The sequence below is a fragment of the Zalophus californianus genome, chromosome 3, assembly GCF_009762305.2.
Source record: "Zalophus californianus isolate mZalCal1 chromosome 3, mZalCal1.pri.v2, whole genome shotgun sequence".
Classification (NCBI taxonomy): domain Eukaryota; kingdom Metazoa; phylum Chordata; class Mammalia; order Carnivora; family Otariidae; genus Zalophus; species Zalophus californianus.
Window position 1 is genome coordinate 92,455,502 of NC_045597.1, and position 18,416 is coordinate 92,473,917.

Here is an 18,416-nt window from a genome sequence, read left to right on the forward strand (position 1 = left end):
AATCTGGCACATGGTCTCTGGGTCCTCTGCTTAAGATCTTAACAGACGGAAATCAAGGTGTTGTCTGGGTTTTTGGTCTCCTCTGGCTCACTGTTGCTTGGCTGAATTCCATTCCTTACAGGAGTGGGGCCGAGGTGCCTGTTTTCTTGCTGACTGCCAGCACGGGTGTTCTCAGCTCACAGAGGTTACCTGCCACCCCGTCTGCCACATGGCCCTTTCCACAACACGGCAGTTTGCTTTTTCAAAGCCAGCAGGAGAATATTTGGGGAAAAAATTTCCCCAGACGTCCAAGATTTGCTGAAAAACCTTAATCTACCCATCTAAGAGTATTAATTTTCTGCCAACAGTAGTTGAGTTTGTAGACAGTATAATTCATTCTACACAATCCTATTTGGGAAAGCACTTTAAGCTGATAGAACTCTTGATTTGTTGTTAACATTTTTAATAATTTACTTTGTTTCCCTTTTCATCTCAGCATTTTGGGGTGTTTGATGTTGGAGAGAGAGGGGTGTCTAAATATTTAAGATGTTTTGAAGAGGAGGGAAGAGGCACAGCCAGAACCGGAACGCAAGCCAGTCAGCAGTGGAGTGTGCTTAGGCCCAAACTGATGGGGGCTAGCAGGAAAGGCTCCCCCCGACCCAGACCTTCACTGGCCTGCTTTATTCTCAAAGTAACCTTGTTCCTGTTTTAGGTATGGGAGCCCTGACTAGTTGTGTTGGCCATACTATACCTTTCTGAAGGCGCTGTGTTGATATTAAGATACTATAACGTGGGGCGCCTGGGTGGCTCAGTCGGTTAAGCGTCCGACTTTTGACATTTGTTCAGGTCGTGATCTCAGGGTCATGAGATTGAGCCCCACATTGGGCTCAGTGCTGAGTGCGGAGTCTGCTTGAGGTTCTCTCCCTCTCTCAAATAAGTAAATCTTAAAAAAAAAAAAAGATAACAATGTATTGACAGTAGGAAGTAGATTCTGGAGTTTGACCTTTTTTGACTTTGCCTCTGCCACTCGTTGGTGTAAGCTGGCACCGTAACCTCTTAATTCTTGTTTGTTCCCAAAAAATGGGAATGAAAATCCCTGCCTCAGGCTTCAATGGGAGAACTAGTAGAGAAAAATAGCTAAATATTACTTCATTTATGTTGCAGCCCCTGCTCTTGGTGGTTTTGGTTTTGCTGTTGCTATTTGTGGAGCAAATGGAGAACCCAATTTTTTCCAGCATTGGGAAGATTTTTTTTTTTTCCCCATCAACCAAAGGGAATGTGATAATGCAGTAGAATTTTGAATGGTATGTTTATATTTCAGGATTCAGAATCCTTGTGGGTTTGGTTATCATATATGATCCTCTGACATTTCGCACCTACATTGTCAGATGTGATAGCAGATTTAGCCCCCACATGTTTTGAGAGATGTGATAACTGAAAGCATGGCAAAGAAGCCTAGAAAGTACAAAGATGGTATTGCCTGGAGCAGGAAGATGATAGAAACCTTCAAAAGGTGAAATTTCTAACTGGAAAAAAAAAATTTTCTTTTTTCTTTTTTAGAGAGAGGGAGTGAGGGAGAGAGAGGAGGGGCAGAGGGAGAGGGAGTATCTTATGACCTTGAGGTCATCACCTGAGCCAAAATCAAGAGTCGGACGCTTAACCAACTGTGCCACCCACATGCCCCTCTAACTGAAAAATGTTCAAGTCTGATTACTGGTAGGCAGCGTGGCCTAGCCTCAAAGCTCAGGGTTTTCCCATCAAACAGGATTTGAGGCTCAACTAAACTGTGACAGGCTCTTTCAAGAAACGAGTTGACCCTTTTTGGTCTCCTTCTGACCCTTGCATCGCATAAGGCAAGAGTGCTACAACTGCTGGCGAGGATTATGGTTATTACGCACCTAGCAAATGATAGAGGTTTGAAACTGGTCATTACTGTTGTTATTCTTCCTATTCCTAGCTGTTAGATTATGTATACCTAGGTGATTTTGTAAAAGAAACCAAATACTTTCACAGCTCACAAATAACCCTGGTTTAAGCACTTGCTTCTTCTCTCATTAAATCCTACCGCCTTTCCTGTTTGTCAGTCCCCGCTTCAGCGTAGTCGAGTAGGTGAGGATTTCCCCACTAGGTCAGCTTCCACCTGCTCTGGGCCTGGAGAAGGAAACTTGGAAGAAAATTGTAAACAGGTAGATTTTAAACTATGTACTAATTTGAAAAAAGACACTTCATTGTTTGCATTTTAGATGATTAATACTGATTACCCTTGTCAAGACACTGAAAAAATTCCGAAGAAACCTAAAATTCATATAATACTACGTGATAGTGTGTGTCTGTGTGTGTGTAAATGCTTGTGTTTTAACGTGTTTTATGATTAACTTCCCTGCCCAAAGAAATAGCTATGTTGAGTGTAGACCTCTACTGTACTTTAGCAGAATGGTGAAGGAGAGGTACTAAATGGGAAATGTCTGAAGGTGTTGAGATACCCTTTCTTTGGTGATTTTCTAAAGCAATTTTTAACGACAGTCCGGAGGGAGCACTAATCGTTGAATAAATGAGAAAACTTCTTTCCCTCCCCGAGTTTAAGTTTTCCCCAATTAATACCAGTGCTGAAGCATTTGTCAAAGCTTTATTGATCTCCTGTCTCAAAGAATTCTTTGCTGCTTTCAAGGCAGTTGATAGCCCTGGGAGTGCTTTCCACACAGTGGCAGTAAGATTCGAAGGACCTTCTGCCCTCACCTCCCAAATTCTCCTGTAGGGGTGTGAGTGGGAATCATTTCCTTGTAAGTTGCCGTTTGATCTTGGAAACCAGTAACCCTAGAGTTGTCCAGTAGAAAAAGTCAGCAGCAGCCTTGAGTGTTTTGTCCAGCCGCTTACCGGCCCCACCTCTTGTGGAAAGCAAGAGTTCAACAATGGGACAAGAACAGGCCTACTCTGCTCTTGCATTCATTATTGCACACGAGCGGTGCTGCAGGCTTTTTTAAACGACTCTCTCCAACTCAGTCCCCATATTTGGAATTATCACTTTAAAGAGAGTGTATTGATGGTAATGATAAATATAACCCAGTTTTCTTCCTTGCTTGGATTCTAGTGTTCTGACTTCTCACTATGACAGAGGGTTGTAGATAAGATATTTTAGGACCATAGCAGTCTCATTCCTTTTAAAACTGTGACGTAAAGTATTTTTAAAAGAACACATTTAAGTCATACTTTCTATCCATTTCTGGAGCTTGGACGTCATTAGAAAGGGTTTTACTTTGAAAACAGCTTTAAAAACCTAAGGGTGACTTTTGAAGACTGTATAGAATCATCTACATTTTGTATTTTGGAAAATGTAAAAATAAATTATACTCATATATATAAGTCACCGCAAATGTACCATCTTTCCAACTAGCTGTATTTTCAAAATTCCCCGTTTTTCTGTTTGATTTTTATCAAATGTAACGTTATGGTTATTGAAAAAGAAGTTTCTTTAGTGGGCCAGAAGTTAAAGTTGGCTGCACCTTCTTTTCCCACGTGACTAAGAGTCGTTGACAGCATGTAGCCATGAATTAGCACAATTTCTGGGCAGCCCTCTTGTTCCTAAAAGATCCCGCTAATTTTAGAATTTGCTTTATGAAAAACCTCAGATTACTTTGTGGTGTTGGATATCCTGTCATTCTGGGAAGAAATGTGGTTTTTATTTTTTTATTTTTTTTTAAAGATTTTATTTATTTATTCATGGGGGGGGAGAGAAGCAGAGGGAGAAGCAGGCTCCCAAGGAGCAGGGAGCCCGATGCGGGACTTGATCCCAGGATCCTGGGATCATGACCCGAGCCGAAGGCAGACGCTTAACCATCTGAGCCACCCAGGCGAAATGCGGTTTTTAAAGACAGTGGCACATTTCACATAAAAATATGCTATTCAGAAATATAGTTATGTTTTACAATTTTCAAATGTCATTGTCAGTCATTAAAAAATAAGTCCCTAAGCTTTCTTACTAAATTGGTGACATTTTTTCTCCCTGCTAAATCAAGTCTGTTTTTTTCTGTCTGTTTGAAGTGCAGTTTTTTCTGCATGCATTTTTTTCCGTAACATCTAATAAAATGGTTTTTTAAGTGCACGGGTTACCTTGCATGAGTTTTGGAATTTGCTCCTATACAAATATACAGATCATTGTTAATATATATTACATTGGTGGTGAAATAGATTCTTTCAGATAACTATTTATTAAGAATGTTTCAATAATGAAATGTAAAAATGTAAATTTTAACACAATCAGTAACAATGTGTTTTGCCTCTGTCATGAAAGCACACAGGCCCCTTGGGATTTAATTTGGATGGAAAAGCTACTAATGACTATATTTGGAGGTCAAGGGAAAAAAGGAAGATACTTTTGCCCAATGCTGTGCTTAATAAATGCTTTTGATATGTCTAAAAAGTAGTTTTTGATGTTGTAAGAAAACATTCTACTGATATTTTAAGTTTCATAATTTTTATTTTTGGTTAAATATATTTGGGTCTCTGGATTATCTTTTTTTTTTTTTTCCCTCTCCAGACAAAAATAATCATTTTGCCTTTACTGGATCCAGAATTAAATTTTAACATTGTGAAAGCATTGAAATATTTTGTGGTGTTTATTTCCAGAGCCTTTCTAAGCAAATAATATATTTTGTAATACCCTATATCATGGAAAAAAATATACAGAATAATTACTGCAATCCTAAAATTAGAGTGTGTTGGACAGATAAATGTATCCTTTCGGTCAGAAGATATTCAGAATGTTTTTCTTTCTTCTGACTCTCAGAAATTTGTTAAGAAATGCCATTATTTACTAAAGTTTTCTCTTGGCATAGTTTTTCTAAATGAAAACCCTTGGAACGAATTCCTCAGGCTTTTTTAGTGCCTGCTACTACTTAGTACCATAGAAAGCACATAACTTGCTAGAGAAACCTGAGTCTCATTGGGCTACTATTGCTTCAGCTAACTGCTTTCCCACCTTGCTGTAAGAGTGATCACCAGCAGTCCTGCAATATATTGTCTCAGTTAATAAAGAAAAGTAGAGCATTTGCCAAAACACAGAAGAGTATGTTTTTAATTTGTACCATAGAAGTCTGGTTTGCTGCCCATGGACTGTCTCCTCACTTCATAGGCATAACAGTAGGAGTTCTCCGGATGTATTTAAACTCTTTTTCTAGAATTTCTCAGTCCCTCAGCGTGGGCTTGAGGAAAAAGGCTGCTCAACGGGTTGCTCAGATAACCCGTTGGCAGCTCATGGAGAGTCTTGTTCTCCCCAGGATGCACCGGAAGCCCTGTCCAGTTCTGACTTAGTAGAGTGAACCATCGTCAGCCTTTTCACGTTCTTGGATTGTTTCATTTATGGGTTTACCAGCTTTGTGCCTAGTGCTGGACAACACAGGAAAAGTCATTTATTACAAGCATGCTATGGAAATCCAAGGCCAGGACGTGAAGATGAAACAGGGGTGTATTTTCCAGATTGAAGTCAGGCTATTTATAATTGATGATCTTATTTTCTCCAGATGCCTTTTGTTTGTGTTTTTTTATGACAAAGGTGTCCTCTTTGTTTTTTTTTATTATTTACCTTACTTATACAAAAACATTTTTGTAAAACAATTTTAATGAAAGTTTTGACCAAAATATGCTATTGTCTATTACATAAATTAATCAAGTGTTCTTTTTCCAGGCAGCACAAATTGTGCTGATCTCTCTGTTTGAATTGAACACTCCTGAATTCACCATGTTACTTGGTGCCTTGCCAAAAACATTCCAGGATGGTGCCACCAAACTCCTGCATAACCACCTCAAGAACGCCAGTAACACCAGTGTGGTGAGTGCTTGGTCACAATTGATACCTCTGTAGCGATCATGACCTCTGTGAATCCCTGGGCTAGACGTGCTCTAATAAAATGACCAGCTTTCTTGTTCTCTTTTAGTAGATTGTGAGCATCTGGAGGGTGGGGGCCGTGTCTAATCCTGCCATATTCCCAATGAATGAGTGAACTTGGTATTTAAATATGGCCTTTTTTGGGCGCCTGGGTGGCTCAGTTGGTTAAGTGACTGCCTTCGGCTCAGGTCATGATCCTGGAGTCCTGTGATCGAGTCCCACATCGGGCTCCCTGCTTAGCAGGGAGTCTGCTTCTCCCTCTGACCCTCTTCCCTCTCGTGCTCTCTCTCATTCTCAAATAAATAAAATCTTTAAAAATAATAAATAAATAAATATGGCCTTTTCTTACATGAGATTGTTCAATCAGTTAAATTTTTACTTGGTCATTTAGTCATTTATTCATTGAGTTCCTTTCTTCATATGTAAAGATGGAAGTGCTCAATTTGTGTCTGTTAATCTAGCACAGCTGACATCAGTCATTCAGCTTCAGGAATCCCTATGTGACAATTACCCATTTTAGGTGTATGTGCACTTAAAAGTTGGCCTTAATGATTCTTTAAAAAAAAAAAAGTCATCCCAATTATGCAGATTTTGCCCTTCTATTTACATGTGGATTAAAAAGCTAAGTGGGGGGCCACCTGGGTCGCACAGTCAGTTGAGCATGTGACTGGGTTTCAGCTTAGGTCCTGATCTCATGGTCATGAGATTGAGCCCTACGTCAGGCTCTGCGCTCAGCGTGGAGTCTGCTTGGGATTCTCTTCCCTCTCCCTCTGGCCCTCCTGCTTGTGCTCTTGCTCTCTCACTCTAAAATCAATCAATTAATCTTAAAAAAAAAAAAAAAGAAAAGAAAAGAAAACCTAGGGGAAAGGGGGCGCTATAATCTATGTTTAGCCCTTGAATAATGATGCTTATTCTGTTTTCACACCAGGGCTCTCCGAGCAATACAATTGGCCGAACTCCCTCCCGACACACCAGCAGCAGGACCAGCCCCCTGACCTCCCCCACCAACTGTTCCCATGGGGGCCTATCTCCCAGGTAATGCCATTTCAACAAAAGTGAAGAAACTAAAGCACCCCAGTGTCTGTCCAACCTATTTCTAGGTTTTTAGACCAAGCTTAATAGCAAAAAATGAATGGGTATCATGAGACTATGGGGTTCTAGTCCTCACCCAAATCTTAACTATATAATCTTGGGCAAAGCAGTTGACTTCCATGGCGAAATGGGCAATTTGTGCTGAATGTTCTTGGAGATTCTTCCAGCTCTGAGCACTCCCTAGTAACTTAAAATTTTAAAGCTAAGTTTACATTTAGTACTGTTTCACATAGAAACCATTTAGAAATTCATCACCTATTCTCCAAGTGCTAGGAGCACCTGAAGGTATTTGTCATCTAAATAAATCCCCTGTAGTCAGTCCACACATAGCCTGGGGTTGTTTTCCCACCAAGCAGCTGTCCCAAGCATAGTTGCTGTCATCACAGGCTCACGTTTGAGGCAGACTGCTGCTCTGGAGAGGTATTAAGAACCTGAGAACTAAAATTGGATCAGCATTTTCAGATTTTTGTTGGGACCATGCAAACGTTGGTCTTAAGAGAGTCTGAGACGGTGACTTAAAATCAGAAAAATGCTTTGTCTCAGGGTCTTTAGACTTCTCCATCTGCCCAGAGCCTTTGGAAGTCTCTGCAGGTGACCCCCTGGCATGTGTTGGAGTCTCTCATGGCCTCACATGGAGTAGTGGCCCTAGAGGCCAGACTTCATAGTGCCCGGACCTGTGAGGGTCATACATGCTGTGTTTGTCTACCAGACGTCCAGGTCTTTGCAATCCCTGGCCACAAGGATCAGGGGGCTGTGTCTTAAGGGATGTTGACACCAAGATAGTAAGAACATACCACAAGTACTGCCATCTTCCCTTTAAAGGTTACCTCTTTAGTAGGAAAATATAAAAAATATAAGTGCCTTTAAATTTATTTTAGATTTTTAAATTCCCCAAATCTTCCATCCTTACCAGTAAAGTTCTCTTTAGTTCTTCAAGTTGTCATATAAATATTGAAACATATGAAATTTGTATTTTTCTCTTGATGAAACAAAGTATTTTATATACTTATAGTATGCTACGTTTATATTGCCTTATTTCTAATCCCCCTAAATCTCCCTGGTACTATATTTAGGTAGAATGAAGAATGATGTCACGTCTCCAAGTTTGGTCTGTGTTGTCCTGATTTTAGCAGGCTGTTATAATTAGATAGTTGACATCAGAAGTGAATGAAAATATGTCTGAATTTCCCCAGGTGTGACTGAGGCTCAACCAACTATTTTTTTTTTCATGTTAATATCTGTATCTAAAGTATATGACTTACAGGGTCCAGTGTTGGGTGGAGGGCAGGGGCAGGATTTTGTGGAAAGCTTGAATTCTCTGTAAATGGTTGCTTTTGTCTAGAAGTAATACTTCTGCACCATTAATTAGGAAATCTCTTCCATAATACACAGGTCATACTTCTTATCTTTTAGTTCTTTCATTATTAGGGTGGCACATTCCTTAGGTAATAAGCAAAAGGTAAAACTCAAGTATTTTTATTCTATATACTGCTAGTCTTAAGTAAAAGACTGGTGGAGGCCACTGGTGTAATCCATCCGAGCTAAGAATTGGCACAGTATTGATCTTCACGGATCCCCAGATTATTAAAAATTTTACTTTTCCAAGTCACCATTCATTTTTAGTTGGCCTGGCCTTAATTTTTACTGTCAGGTTTGCCGGTTGGTGGAAGAAATGAAGAGGTTTATTTTCAATATTAATATCATTTTCAAGATTAAAGCCAAGTGTGACCTAAATGTTTTCTTGCCAACAAATTCCATTTTAGGGAATTATTTAATTGTGTGGCCTCTTTATTTTTTAAACGAATGTGCCCTCAGTCAGGGCATACCTAGCCAGATGGCCTTAGTCAACAACTTAATTAAACTCAGTAGAAGTGATTTTTCTCATAACTAAAACTGTCCAGAAGTAGGAAAAATGGCCTCCTGTCTTTATATCACTGGGAATATTAAAGTAGGCCACATACTTTCACCAGGAAGATTATAAAAACTATGAACACTTGCATTAAATAGGAGAATGGACTAGGTTACCCCATTCCTGAGGAGACGATAGACAAGTTCTACCACATATAATCTCAAGGGTTTTTTGAGCAGTGCTCTTGAAGCATTTACTTTCTGTGAGCTGCCATTCTTTCGAATCATCTTAAACATATGTTAATTTTTTATTCTTAAGAGGAAAAGTTACCAGTTGTTTGTTTTCAATCCAATTTTTTTGTATCAAAACGAACTAGTATTTTTTTAGTCCAAAAATTCTACACTAAGATCATGGTGTGTTAATAAGGAAATATTCTAAAATGATGAGCAAATCTAATTTGATAGTTAAAAAAAAAAACAACCCTACAAACAATGAATCATGGAACACTACATCAAAAACTAATGATGTATGGTGATTAACATAACATAATAATAAAAAACAAAACAAACCCTAGTGAGGAAGTTGTTTTTATCAACCCAGTAGTCTTAGAGAAAATCATAGCTAGCATGTTAAACCTTTGTGAAACATTCCATTAAATTGCTTTTTGTGTGTGTGTGAGGGAAGAATTACTCCTTATTCCCAGCAGTAAACAAATACTACTGGGTATTTAGAGAGGAGGTTTGTAACCTGGAGTTTTTCATCATTCAACGCATATATATTTTTTAGCTTATTTTACCCAGTGTGATTTGTGTTAAATGAAAAACAAGAGTTGCAGGGGGCTTCAGAAATCCCATGATGTCCGTTCCCTTTGAGATCAGAAAGTAGGTGGCAGTTCTTGCCCCCATCTTGCTGTACATTGTTGGCAAACGTGTTTTAGAGTAGAATGACACAAAACAGATCATCTGTTACCCCTAGCAGTAAAGGGTAACTTTAGGTGGATTTTACAGTCCATTGCATCAGAGGATCAAGATTTTCCATAGAAGCAAAGTGGGGATTAATTGGGAGACCCAGCCTCCCATAAGCAGTGGAGGGGTGCATCTACTTTATGTTCTGCCTGTTAGCAGAGCTCCAGCCAAGATGGTCACCCGAGTTCCTCTGGTTACCTCCACCCCTACTCAGTGTGGGACTCAGAGAAAGTCTGTGGGCCCTCGTGTGCCGTGGTGACCTCTCCTCTCCACACTTACCTTACAAAATGAGACCACAGCTATCTTTGGCAGAGACTAGCTCTTAGGGCCCTGATGATTGCCAGCCTCAGGCAGTGCTGCTCCCTGGGGACCACCCTGGGCCTGGGGTCACATTTCCTTCCAGGTCGGCTCACACCTCTCACAGTGGCTGTGGCTCTCCTGAATCGCAGCAGCTGTTAGAATGTCTGTTGGGGCCTCTGCGGGCCCCGGCCACTGAGCGGCATTTACAGAGTGAGGAGGGATGCCTGTGTTCTCCGATAAGTTATTTCTCGAATCAGGTGATATGAGCAGGGAATTGGGTTGTTTTGAGACCTGGCGCTCTGGCCCTCTAGTGGTGCTCTTACTTTTTCAGAAGGAAATTGCCTGTCCCGGTTCCCGGGCTCAGGGAGCACATCGTCCCCCGCTTGAGTTCTTTGGTCAGAAAGGCATGTTCTCTGAGTCTTCCTGCTGTAGTCCCTCGGGTCCCATTTGACTTAAGGCCCGAAATTCCTCCTTTGGCTCTTTGTAAAACAGTTGATGGCATTATCTGAAACTGAACATCCATGCATATTTGTATGGAAGTACTTGTAATGTCCTTCCCAAATGCAGACACACACAAACACACTCACACACTCTTACACTTGGAATCTCATGATTTAAAAATGTAACACGTGATCAAGAGGGAAAGGAATAAAGTGGCCTTATTGAGGGCCAAACTGTAAAACCAGCCTTGTTCATTTTCTCTGTATGGTGAAGTATAAATTTTGCTCCAGTTAACTTTGACAGAGCTTGGTCAAGGAAAGAGGAGACTGGAAGACACTTAGGATATAGTGTCTCTCAGTCCCCTCCTGTCCCCCCCCCCCCCCTTTGCCTTGTTTTGTCTCTCTCTGACTCTCCTCTTCTGATCACTGCAGTCGCTTGTGGGGTTGGAGTGCCGATGGCCTATCGAAGCACCCACCTCCCTTTTCTCAGCCCAACTCCATTCCCACCGCTCCCTCCCACAAGACTCTCAGGCGTTCTTACTCTCCCAGGTAACAAGCTACCTGTTAACCTTGTCTGAGGTGTCACAATATTATTGCATTTCCAGCGTCGTCTCAGGGCTTTTGGAAAGCCTCTGGCTTAGACGAGCAGGAGTAGAGCCTTGGTGAGAAGTGTGAGCAGGTGCATGATCTCTGTTGACCTGCATGAGTATGACTCCTGCTGTGTCACAGGGACAGATGACCAGTTCATCAACTGACCAAATCCAGCAGCACCTACGGGAGCAAGCCTTTTGGCCCCGGCAGAGCTGAGCTCCGCCAGAGGTGCTGGGGCAATGCCCTGAAGTCAAGGCAGGCCACAGGGGCACGGTTTCCTTCGTATTCTTCTCAGGAGGACAAGGCATGCCCGCTCAGAAGCAAATGAGACCTGCTCTTTCTCAAACCGTACCTGTAGCGTCCAGTCCCGCTGTTGGCAATATGGACTGATTTCTTGCATGATGTACTGCCATGTGGTGAGAGTCAGAGGACACAGATCCTGAAGGGAAGGCCCGAGAAGTACATCTCCTTGGTGTGCCCTGCCCCTAGGAAGGAGCGCAGTCGGTATTCTCACCTGGTTGAAGGTGACGAGGTTAATGAGTCTAGAGGAAGGGTGGGGCTTCCTTCAGATCTAAAACAGATGGTAAATCGGTGGGACAAAGTAGGGGCCACGGATTTCTACAGATACCTGTTTGAAGGTCTCTTAGGTGGTTATTATAAAGGTCCAAAGATCCGAGGAACCCTTCCCTAGAAGCCTGTAATTGCACGAGCCTGGGGCAGCCCAGCTGTCTTTGTGCTGTGTAAGATGAGTTTGTACCCGCTGATAGGATAGGGTGAAAACAACCGAAAAAGGTCTGTTACTTCTGAATGCCTCGTAGGTGGCTTTTGCACAGATTTACATTCCTACTTTGTATCCTCAACTCAGTGAAGCTGTACATTTTTAATAAAATCAGCTAAAGGTTTTAACAACATCTCCCCTTTGAAACTCTCAGAGTTTTAAGAGTAACTTCTCAAGTACAGAGAACCCTGTAATGACTGTTTCTAGATACACAAGGTTAGGGCAAGGACACAGCAACAATGTGACAGCTGCTGTCATCAGTGTTAATAAAGCATGTCAGTGTACTTAAACTTTTTTTTTTTAAAGGTTAGCCATGCCTCAAAGTAGAAGTCCACTTATTGACTGTGTTCCCGTACACTGACCTGTGTGCCCTAATGGGCACTGAGCTTCCCCACCCCCAGCCACTTTCCCATCCAGCCATCAAGACTCCCTTCCATTGGGCATCTTGTTTCCAGAATCATCTTTCACGCGTGCACAATAGCACAGCTAATTTTAATAAGTACCCATAACTTCTGTTGACCATTGGAGGGAGAGAGCGTTGACAAGAGACTTCTATGTTTAGAAAAACACATCAGTTACCGACAAATAAGAGGAAATCTTTGTCTCTTTGCTTTCTGCCAAAACCGTATTGATTGCATAACAAGGAATGATTATATCCTAATTCCATTCCTGGTATCTTTTCCCTGCAAAATGACAAAGAGGAAAATCTCAGAAAGCAAACCTCCTGTCTCTAGTGTCCCCATTCTTGGAGACCTGACCTCATGCACCTCCCCATCCACGATATGGATCCTTCACAACAGGGTGAGTTCAGAGCTCTATTCTGCCTCCGTATTGGATGACGTGGCCTGACCTTGGGTCAGTGACTATTGACCGATTGAGCAACTGTTTGTAATCTAAAGAATTCTAAGGAAACCTTTCTGGGGTCCAAACACAGTGTTTACAGAAGACCAGGAGCTGTCCTTTAACCTCAAGGATTATGTCCCTGAGCTAAAACGAGACAGAGTATGGGGGCAGGTGACAGACCGGGGTGTCCCTAAGCAAGTCTCTTCTGATAGGAAAAGCCGTCCCTCTTGCTGTGCTCCCTTATGGTCTGCTGGCTGGGACCACGGTATCTGTGATTCACCAGGGACTGCTTTGGGGATTTCCTTTCTTCCCCCTAAAAACTGAGGGCTCATAGGCATTGATTTGGAAAAAAACAGATGCCAAAACATGAACTAGCAAAGAACGTAGCGTTCATTACCTGTTTCCTGTTAGAAAAAACGATACTATCTCACCTGGAGCTCACAGTTTTAGCTTCGTACCAAGGAGATACTTCAGACCTCAAGCTAGTGAGTCCAAAAAGAGTGTCACCACAGATTGTACTTGGTAATGCATGTGTACTCCTAATTATTAATTGAAAGTAAGAAGGAGGAACATTAACTGGCAGGATCCTTTTATTATTTTGAAAAGAGGCTACTGTAATGCTAAAGTTCTGTGAACTGCAGTGAAGTATTTTAAGACCACTCAGGGTACGCATAGTGAGATGAAATTATGTGAAAGCTAACATTATCTGAAGCGACATATGGAAAATAATATTGTGACATCCCTTAAAAAGCTGAACGTTCCGCCAGACTTCCTCTTGTCCATCTGTCATTCTTTCCATTGTTGTTTTTTTTCCTTTTGCATGGGCTATGCTATTATTTTTGGTTGTCGTGATTGAAAGTATTTTAAGGCATCTTTTTTACATCTTGTATGCGTATTTTTTTGTTTGAGTCATACTCAGCTTTTATATATAAAAAATAGTGTACTGGCCAGATGTATAAATGCCTTTGTTCCCACGTAAGCTGGTATTGTGGTGTTCTAGAAAGGAGGGGCCGGGAGCCCCTGTGCTCCTCAGTCATGCTTTCTTCACATTAAAGGGATATTGCCTCATGGACAGATAACCTTATGAACTTAGCAGGGGTTGAAATCTTGAATTCTGTTCAAGTGTTTTAGTCCACCTCCTGTCAGTATATACTTTGGAATTTTAGCTGTAAACGTGTTCGTTCACATTTCTTTTGTGTTTGATGCCAGAGCTAGTCTTTGAGTTGGCGTGTAGTTTTGTGAGCTCTCCAAGTACAGTTAGAGCATGGATTTTCTTTCATTCATCAGAAAAGAAGAATGGGTTCTCTCTGGGCGAGTGTTGCAGTTTTAGGTAAATAGCTCCTATCTCTGAAGGGTGAGTTCAGCTGCTGTGCCCCAGCAGAACCTGTCCAGCCTTGGAAAGCACTTGGATCATTACAGCCTCGAGCCAGCAGAGGTCTGGCTACTCCCAAATGAGAACTGTGCAGATCTTGTCTTGCTCATCCGCCCATTCTCTTTAAAAAAAGAGAAGAAAAGGGGAGCGGGCTTAGTAAATATTACTTGTTTTTAAGCTATAGGAAACTTAACCTCATTGTGAGAACGTATGGGATTGGTTGTGTTGTCCATAGGAAAGGTACCTGCCCGCAAGTGTCTAGGTTCAGTTCCTTCTCTTGAAGATGGAAAGAGTGCTTTTCTTTTGTCTTTAATAGTGTTGTCAAATGCTTACTTGTATACAGCCAAGGACTCTCTGAGTGTCCCCTAGCCATCCTCAGGATAGCTCAAGACTTCCTATAAGTTCAGTTAGACTGACTCATCTGATCTTCTCTTGACATTTTCTTGAAACAGGTGACACTTAAACACGGGTTTTTTTTTTTTTTTTACTTGTCCTTGGTTGACTGTCGCTTCTTGTCTTGAACTTTCTTTATGCTGTGCTTTATCCTGTGCTTGTCTGTGATATTCTTAGTGAGGGACCGTGGTGGGTTTTGTTCTTAGGACCACGTTTCAGTGCACTTTTCAGACCTCTAAAGGCTGCTTGTTGACACACTGCATTATACCTGAAGGCTCTGTGGGACTTTTGTTCTGTTTCATGTTTTTCTCTGCACGGCCAACTAAAAGAACAATAGTTGACATTACTATTCTGTAAGGGACAAATATTTCTTGCTTTTTGAAATACTTTTAGACATCCATCTAGGAATGTAACTTCTCTGTAGAAGATCTGTTTTTATTATAAAACACATAAACATAAGCATCTTGGAAGAGTTGGTATTCACAGCAAGTGCCTGGGTTAGATGGCACGAGAGACAGTCCGGAGCCTTTCGGTAGGGTGGATCTGACTTGGAATCATTTTTGAATGTAGGGTTTTATTTCACAAGTTTCTAATACTGGTAAGCATAACCCCGTCTTGTGAGGTCATTTGCTTTGCTCCTCCGAAACTTGCTTGTAATACTAGCTTTAATTTGAAACGCCCGTCCCTTTTAATCTGTTTGTACATTTGAGACCAGTAACAACCAGACTCCTCGTTTCCATCTTCAAGATATGAAAGTTATTTTTCCACTTTCATTACCTCGTGCATTGTCACCAGTTGTCACCCTTTGAGTTCTTGCATTCTTGTGGTTATTGCTGTTCCCCACTGGTTCTTACCGAGTGCCGGTGTAGTGTGTTTGGGGCCTGGTTTGACGACACGGATAATTGTCCAGTGGTGGTGCTCTAACAGAAGGTGTCTCCTTTTCATCCCAAGTCACCTAAAGATATAAAACTATAATCACACCTTACTCCATAAACCACTGAAAGTAATTTATGCCCATAGCTCAAATACTTCATATGCTTCAATTTAAGAAACACACTATTTTTGATCTTTAGCATGCTGGAGTATGATACAGAGAACCTGAACTCGGAAGAAATTTATAGTTCTCTGCGTGGAGTTACGGAAGCCATTGAAAAGTTTAGTTTTCGAAGCCAAGAGGATCTGAATGAGCCAATTAAACGAGATGGCAAGAAGGACTGTGATATTGTAAGTATCCCCAGGCTAGCAGAGAACAGTATTTCAGTTAAGTGATAATTCTGAAGGTTGACCACCGTGAATACTGAACTTCACCATTATTTTTATCTTGCAGTTAGAATAATATTATTTTAAGAGGCCCAAGGTAACTTTATAAAATTTTGAGTAACTCTCAGCTGTCTGTGAAAAATGTAAACTGCCTTTTTCTCCCCTGTTTGCTTTTGTTTATCCCGGACATATTTTTGGTCCTGTGACGTGATAAAAATAGTAGGCCTGAATCAGACACCATCGTGGCTTTCTGGAAGCTCTAGTCTCATGCAGAGGGAGGCAGATCCGTGGGAAATCAGTGGTGTGGTGGGGAGTGGTCAGGGCTCAGTACTGAAGAGACATGCTGGACCAGTCTTGGTGCTCAGGAAGGGTCAGCAGGAGAGATGTTTGCAGCCTTGGAGGTGCATGAAGCAAAGGGTCAAAGGGAGTTTGGACAAATAGGAGGGAGACCCTGTGAGAAAGCAGGGAGATGGCAGTGGGCATGGCATGATTTCCCTTTGTGGGTGGCTGCTGTGGAGAGAGTGGGCATATCATGTGGGTGGCGAGGTTTGGGGAAGAGGCTGCAGAGGTTGGCTCAGGAAGGGCATTCACACCCAGGGGACTTTTCCGCCAGTGTCTTAACTTTACTCTGGGGTCAATGGAGAGTCTTTGAAGGATTTTTTAACCAGGGAAGCGGCATGGTCACACTTATATTTTAGAAAGATTACTGTCACAAAGAATGCCTCTGGAGGAAGTAGGGTTGGGGAGGGCATGAGCTGAAATACTAGAGTCAGAAGTCTCTGCCTAGGACTCTTAAGTGCTGGGGCAGTGTAGTGAGATAATATCCTAGAAGGAGAGAAAAAATGTATGTCATCCCCTTTGGAACACAGTGAATTCGGTTTTGAATGTATGTGACTTGAGGGACCTGTGGAATATCTGAGCATATGTATCCCGTAGGCCTTTGCAGGTACCAGTCTGGAGTTTAGGCTGGCCGTTCAGGCTGGGGATAGAGATTTGAGAGGCATTGACTAGTTGGCTTGACGATAACTAAAAGGTGAGTGAAATCAACCAAGTAAAGGGTAAGGACAAAGTCCAAAGGATCATCAACACTAATGGAAAGATGGAAGAAAAGGAGTTGAAAGAAAAGCTACAGGTTATTGTGTGGGAGACCAGGATAGTGTGGTGTCAGAGAACTTAAGGAAAACTTTTGGGAAGGACCTTCAAGCCAAGGAGAGGGATCAGTCAGATGTGGAGTGAAAGGGCTCCATTGGATTTTTTTTTTTTCCTAGCTGCATTAAATATGACCAAGTGGAAATTGAATTATTGAGCAGGCTCAAAATTCAACATCTTAGCTGCTTGATGATCAGAGCGTTAGCAAAGACCACAGTGGATATAAAAATGCATTAAGTGTGAAAGATTTGGGAACTGGTATGTCTCTTTGGCTTGATAAGTGACTCAGTCTAATAAGACAGACATCTGTAAGGATGAATGTCAGATCCACTGGGAAGATGGTTCCCAAAAGCAGCAATGAAAACGTTCAACATGTGGGAAAAAGTCCATCTTTATGAGTGATTACAGAAATATGGTAAGCATACCTTTGAGGTTCAACTTTACTTCTAAATTGTTCCACTTTGTTTCGAGTAGAAATTAAAATATTTAATGCTAAAAAGGATATAAAGAACTAGTAGAATAGGGCGCCTGGGTGGCTCAGTTGGTTAAGCGACTGCCTTCGGCTCAGGTCATGATCCTGGAGTCCCGGGGATCGAGTCCCGCATCGGGCTCCCTGCTCAGCAGGGAGTCTGCTTCTCCCTCTGACCCTCCCCCTCTCATGTGCTCTCTCTCTCTCTCACTCTCTCAAATAAATAAAATCTTAAAAAAAAAAAAGAACTAGTAGAATATTGGTGGCATGGGAACTTGATACAGTTGCTTTGGAGCTTAGTAAATTTAGCATAAGTGTTTTGTTTTGTTTTTTTAAGAGAGATAGAGTGAGTGATGGGGGTGGGTGGGTAGGGGGTGAAGGGGCAGAAGAAGAGAGAGAATCCTAAGCATGCTCCACGATCAGCTCAGAGCCCAACATGGGGCTTGATCTCATGACCCTGAGATCATGACCTGAGCCAAAACCAAGAGTCAGACACTTAACTGATGGACCCACCCAGGTGCCCCTCAGCCTGAGTGATTTTAAGTTTCATATCTTTTATCCGTAATATAACTTTTGACAATCTACGCTAAATAACAAACTCGGCAAAAGGAAAGAAAGTTATTTACAGTGTAGTTTATCTCAGCATTATCTATAACAAAACCCAGAAACATTGAAAAAGTAGAAGGGGAATAGTTGAGTAAATCTTATTAGAACACAAATGGAAATAGTGGTGTGAGTAAACATCGTGGTTACAGACAGTGTTTGCATGGGACATGCTTACACTGCGAGGAAAGCAAAATATGTGGGCGTGTATACTCTGATTCCCACTCCACGCAGTCTGCGGGAAGGGAAAGATGGGGGTAATACACAACTTTAAAAAGGAAGATCTTTTCTTTTGGTTTTTGTTAAAAGTGAATTAGAATTAGGATGGGGGTTAGCTTTATTTTTAAAATGTCTGAAGTTTTTTAAACCCTTTCTCCTAAGTTTTTTCATTGTGATAGTATGTGTTTTACTTTGAGAAGAGAGTTACAAGGAGAAAAAAATTAAATTGTCCG

At 41.6% G+C, this 18,416-nt stretch overlaps 1 protein-coding gene across 12 annotated transcripts in view; it reads left to right on the top strand.

Moving 5' to 3' along the window:
* CLASP1 (cytoplasmic linker associated protein 1) overlaps positions 1-18,416 on the top strand; it is a 260,558-nt gene that overhangs the window by 208,007 nt on the left and 34,135 nt on the right. For all 12 annotated transcript variants that reach the window (XM_035726556.1, XM_035726557.1, XM_027588558.2 and 9 more), the window contains 3 exons: positions 5,660-5,803; positions 6,789-6,895; positions 15,557-15,707. In XM_035726556.1, coding sequence (XP_035582449.1) covers positions 5,660-5,803; positions 6,789-6,895; positions 15,557-15,707 — 402 coding nt within the window. The remainder of the gene's footprint in view (positions 1-5,659; positions 5,804-6,788; positions 6,896-15,556; positions 15,708-18,416) is intronic.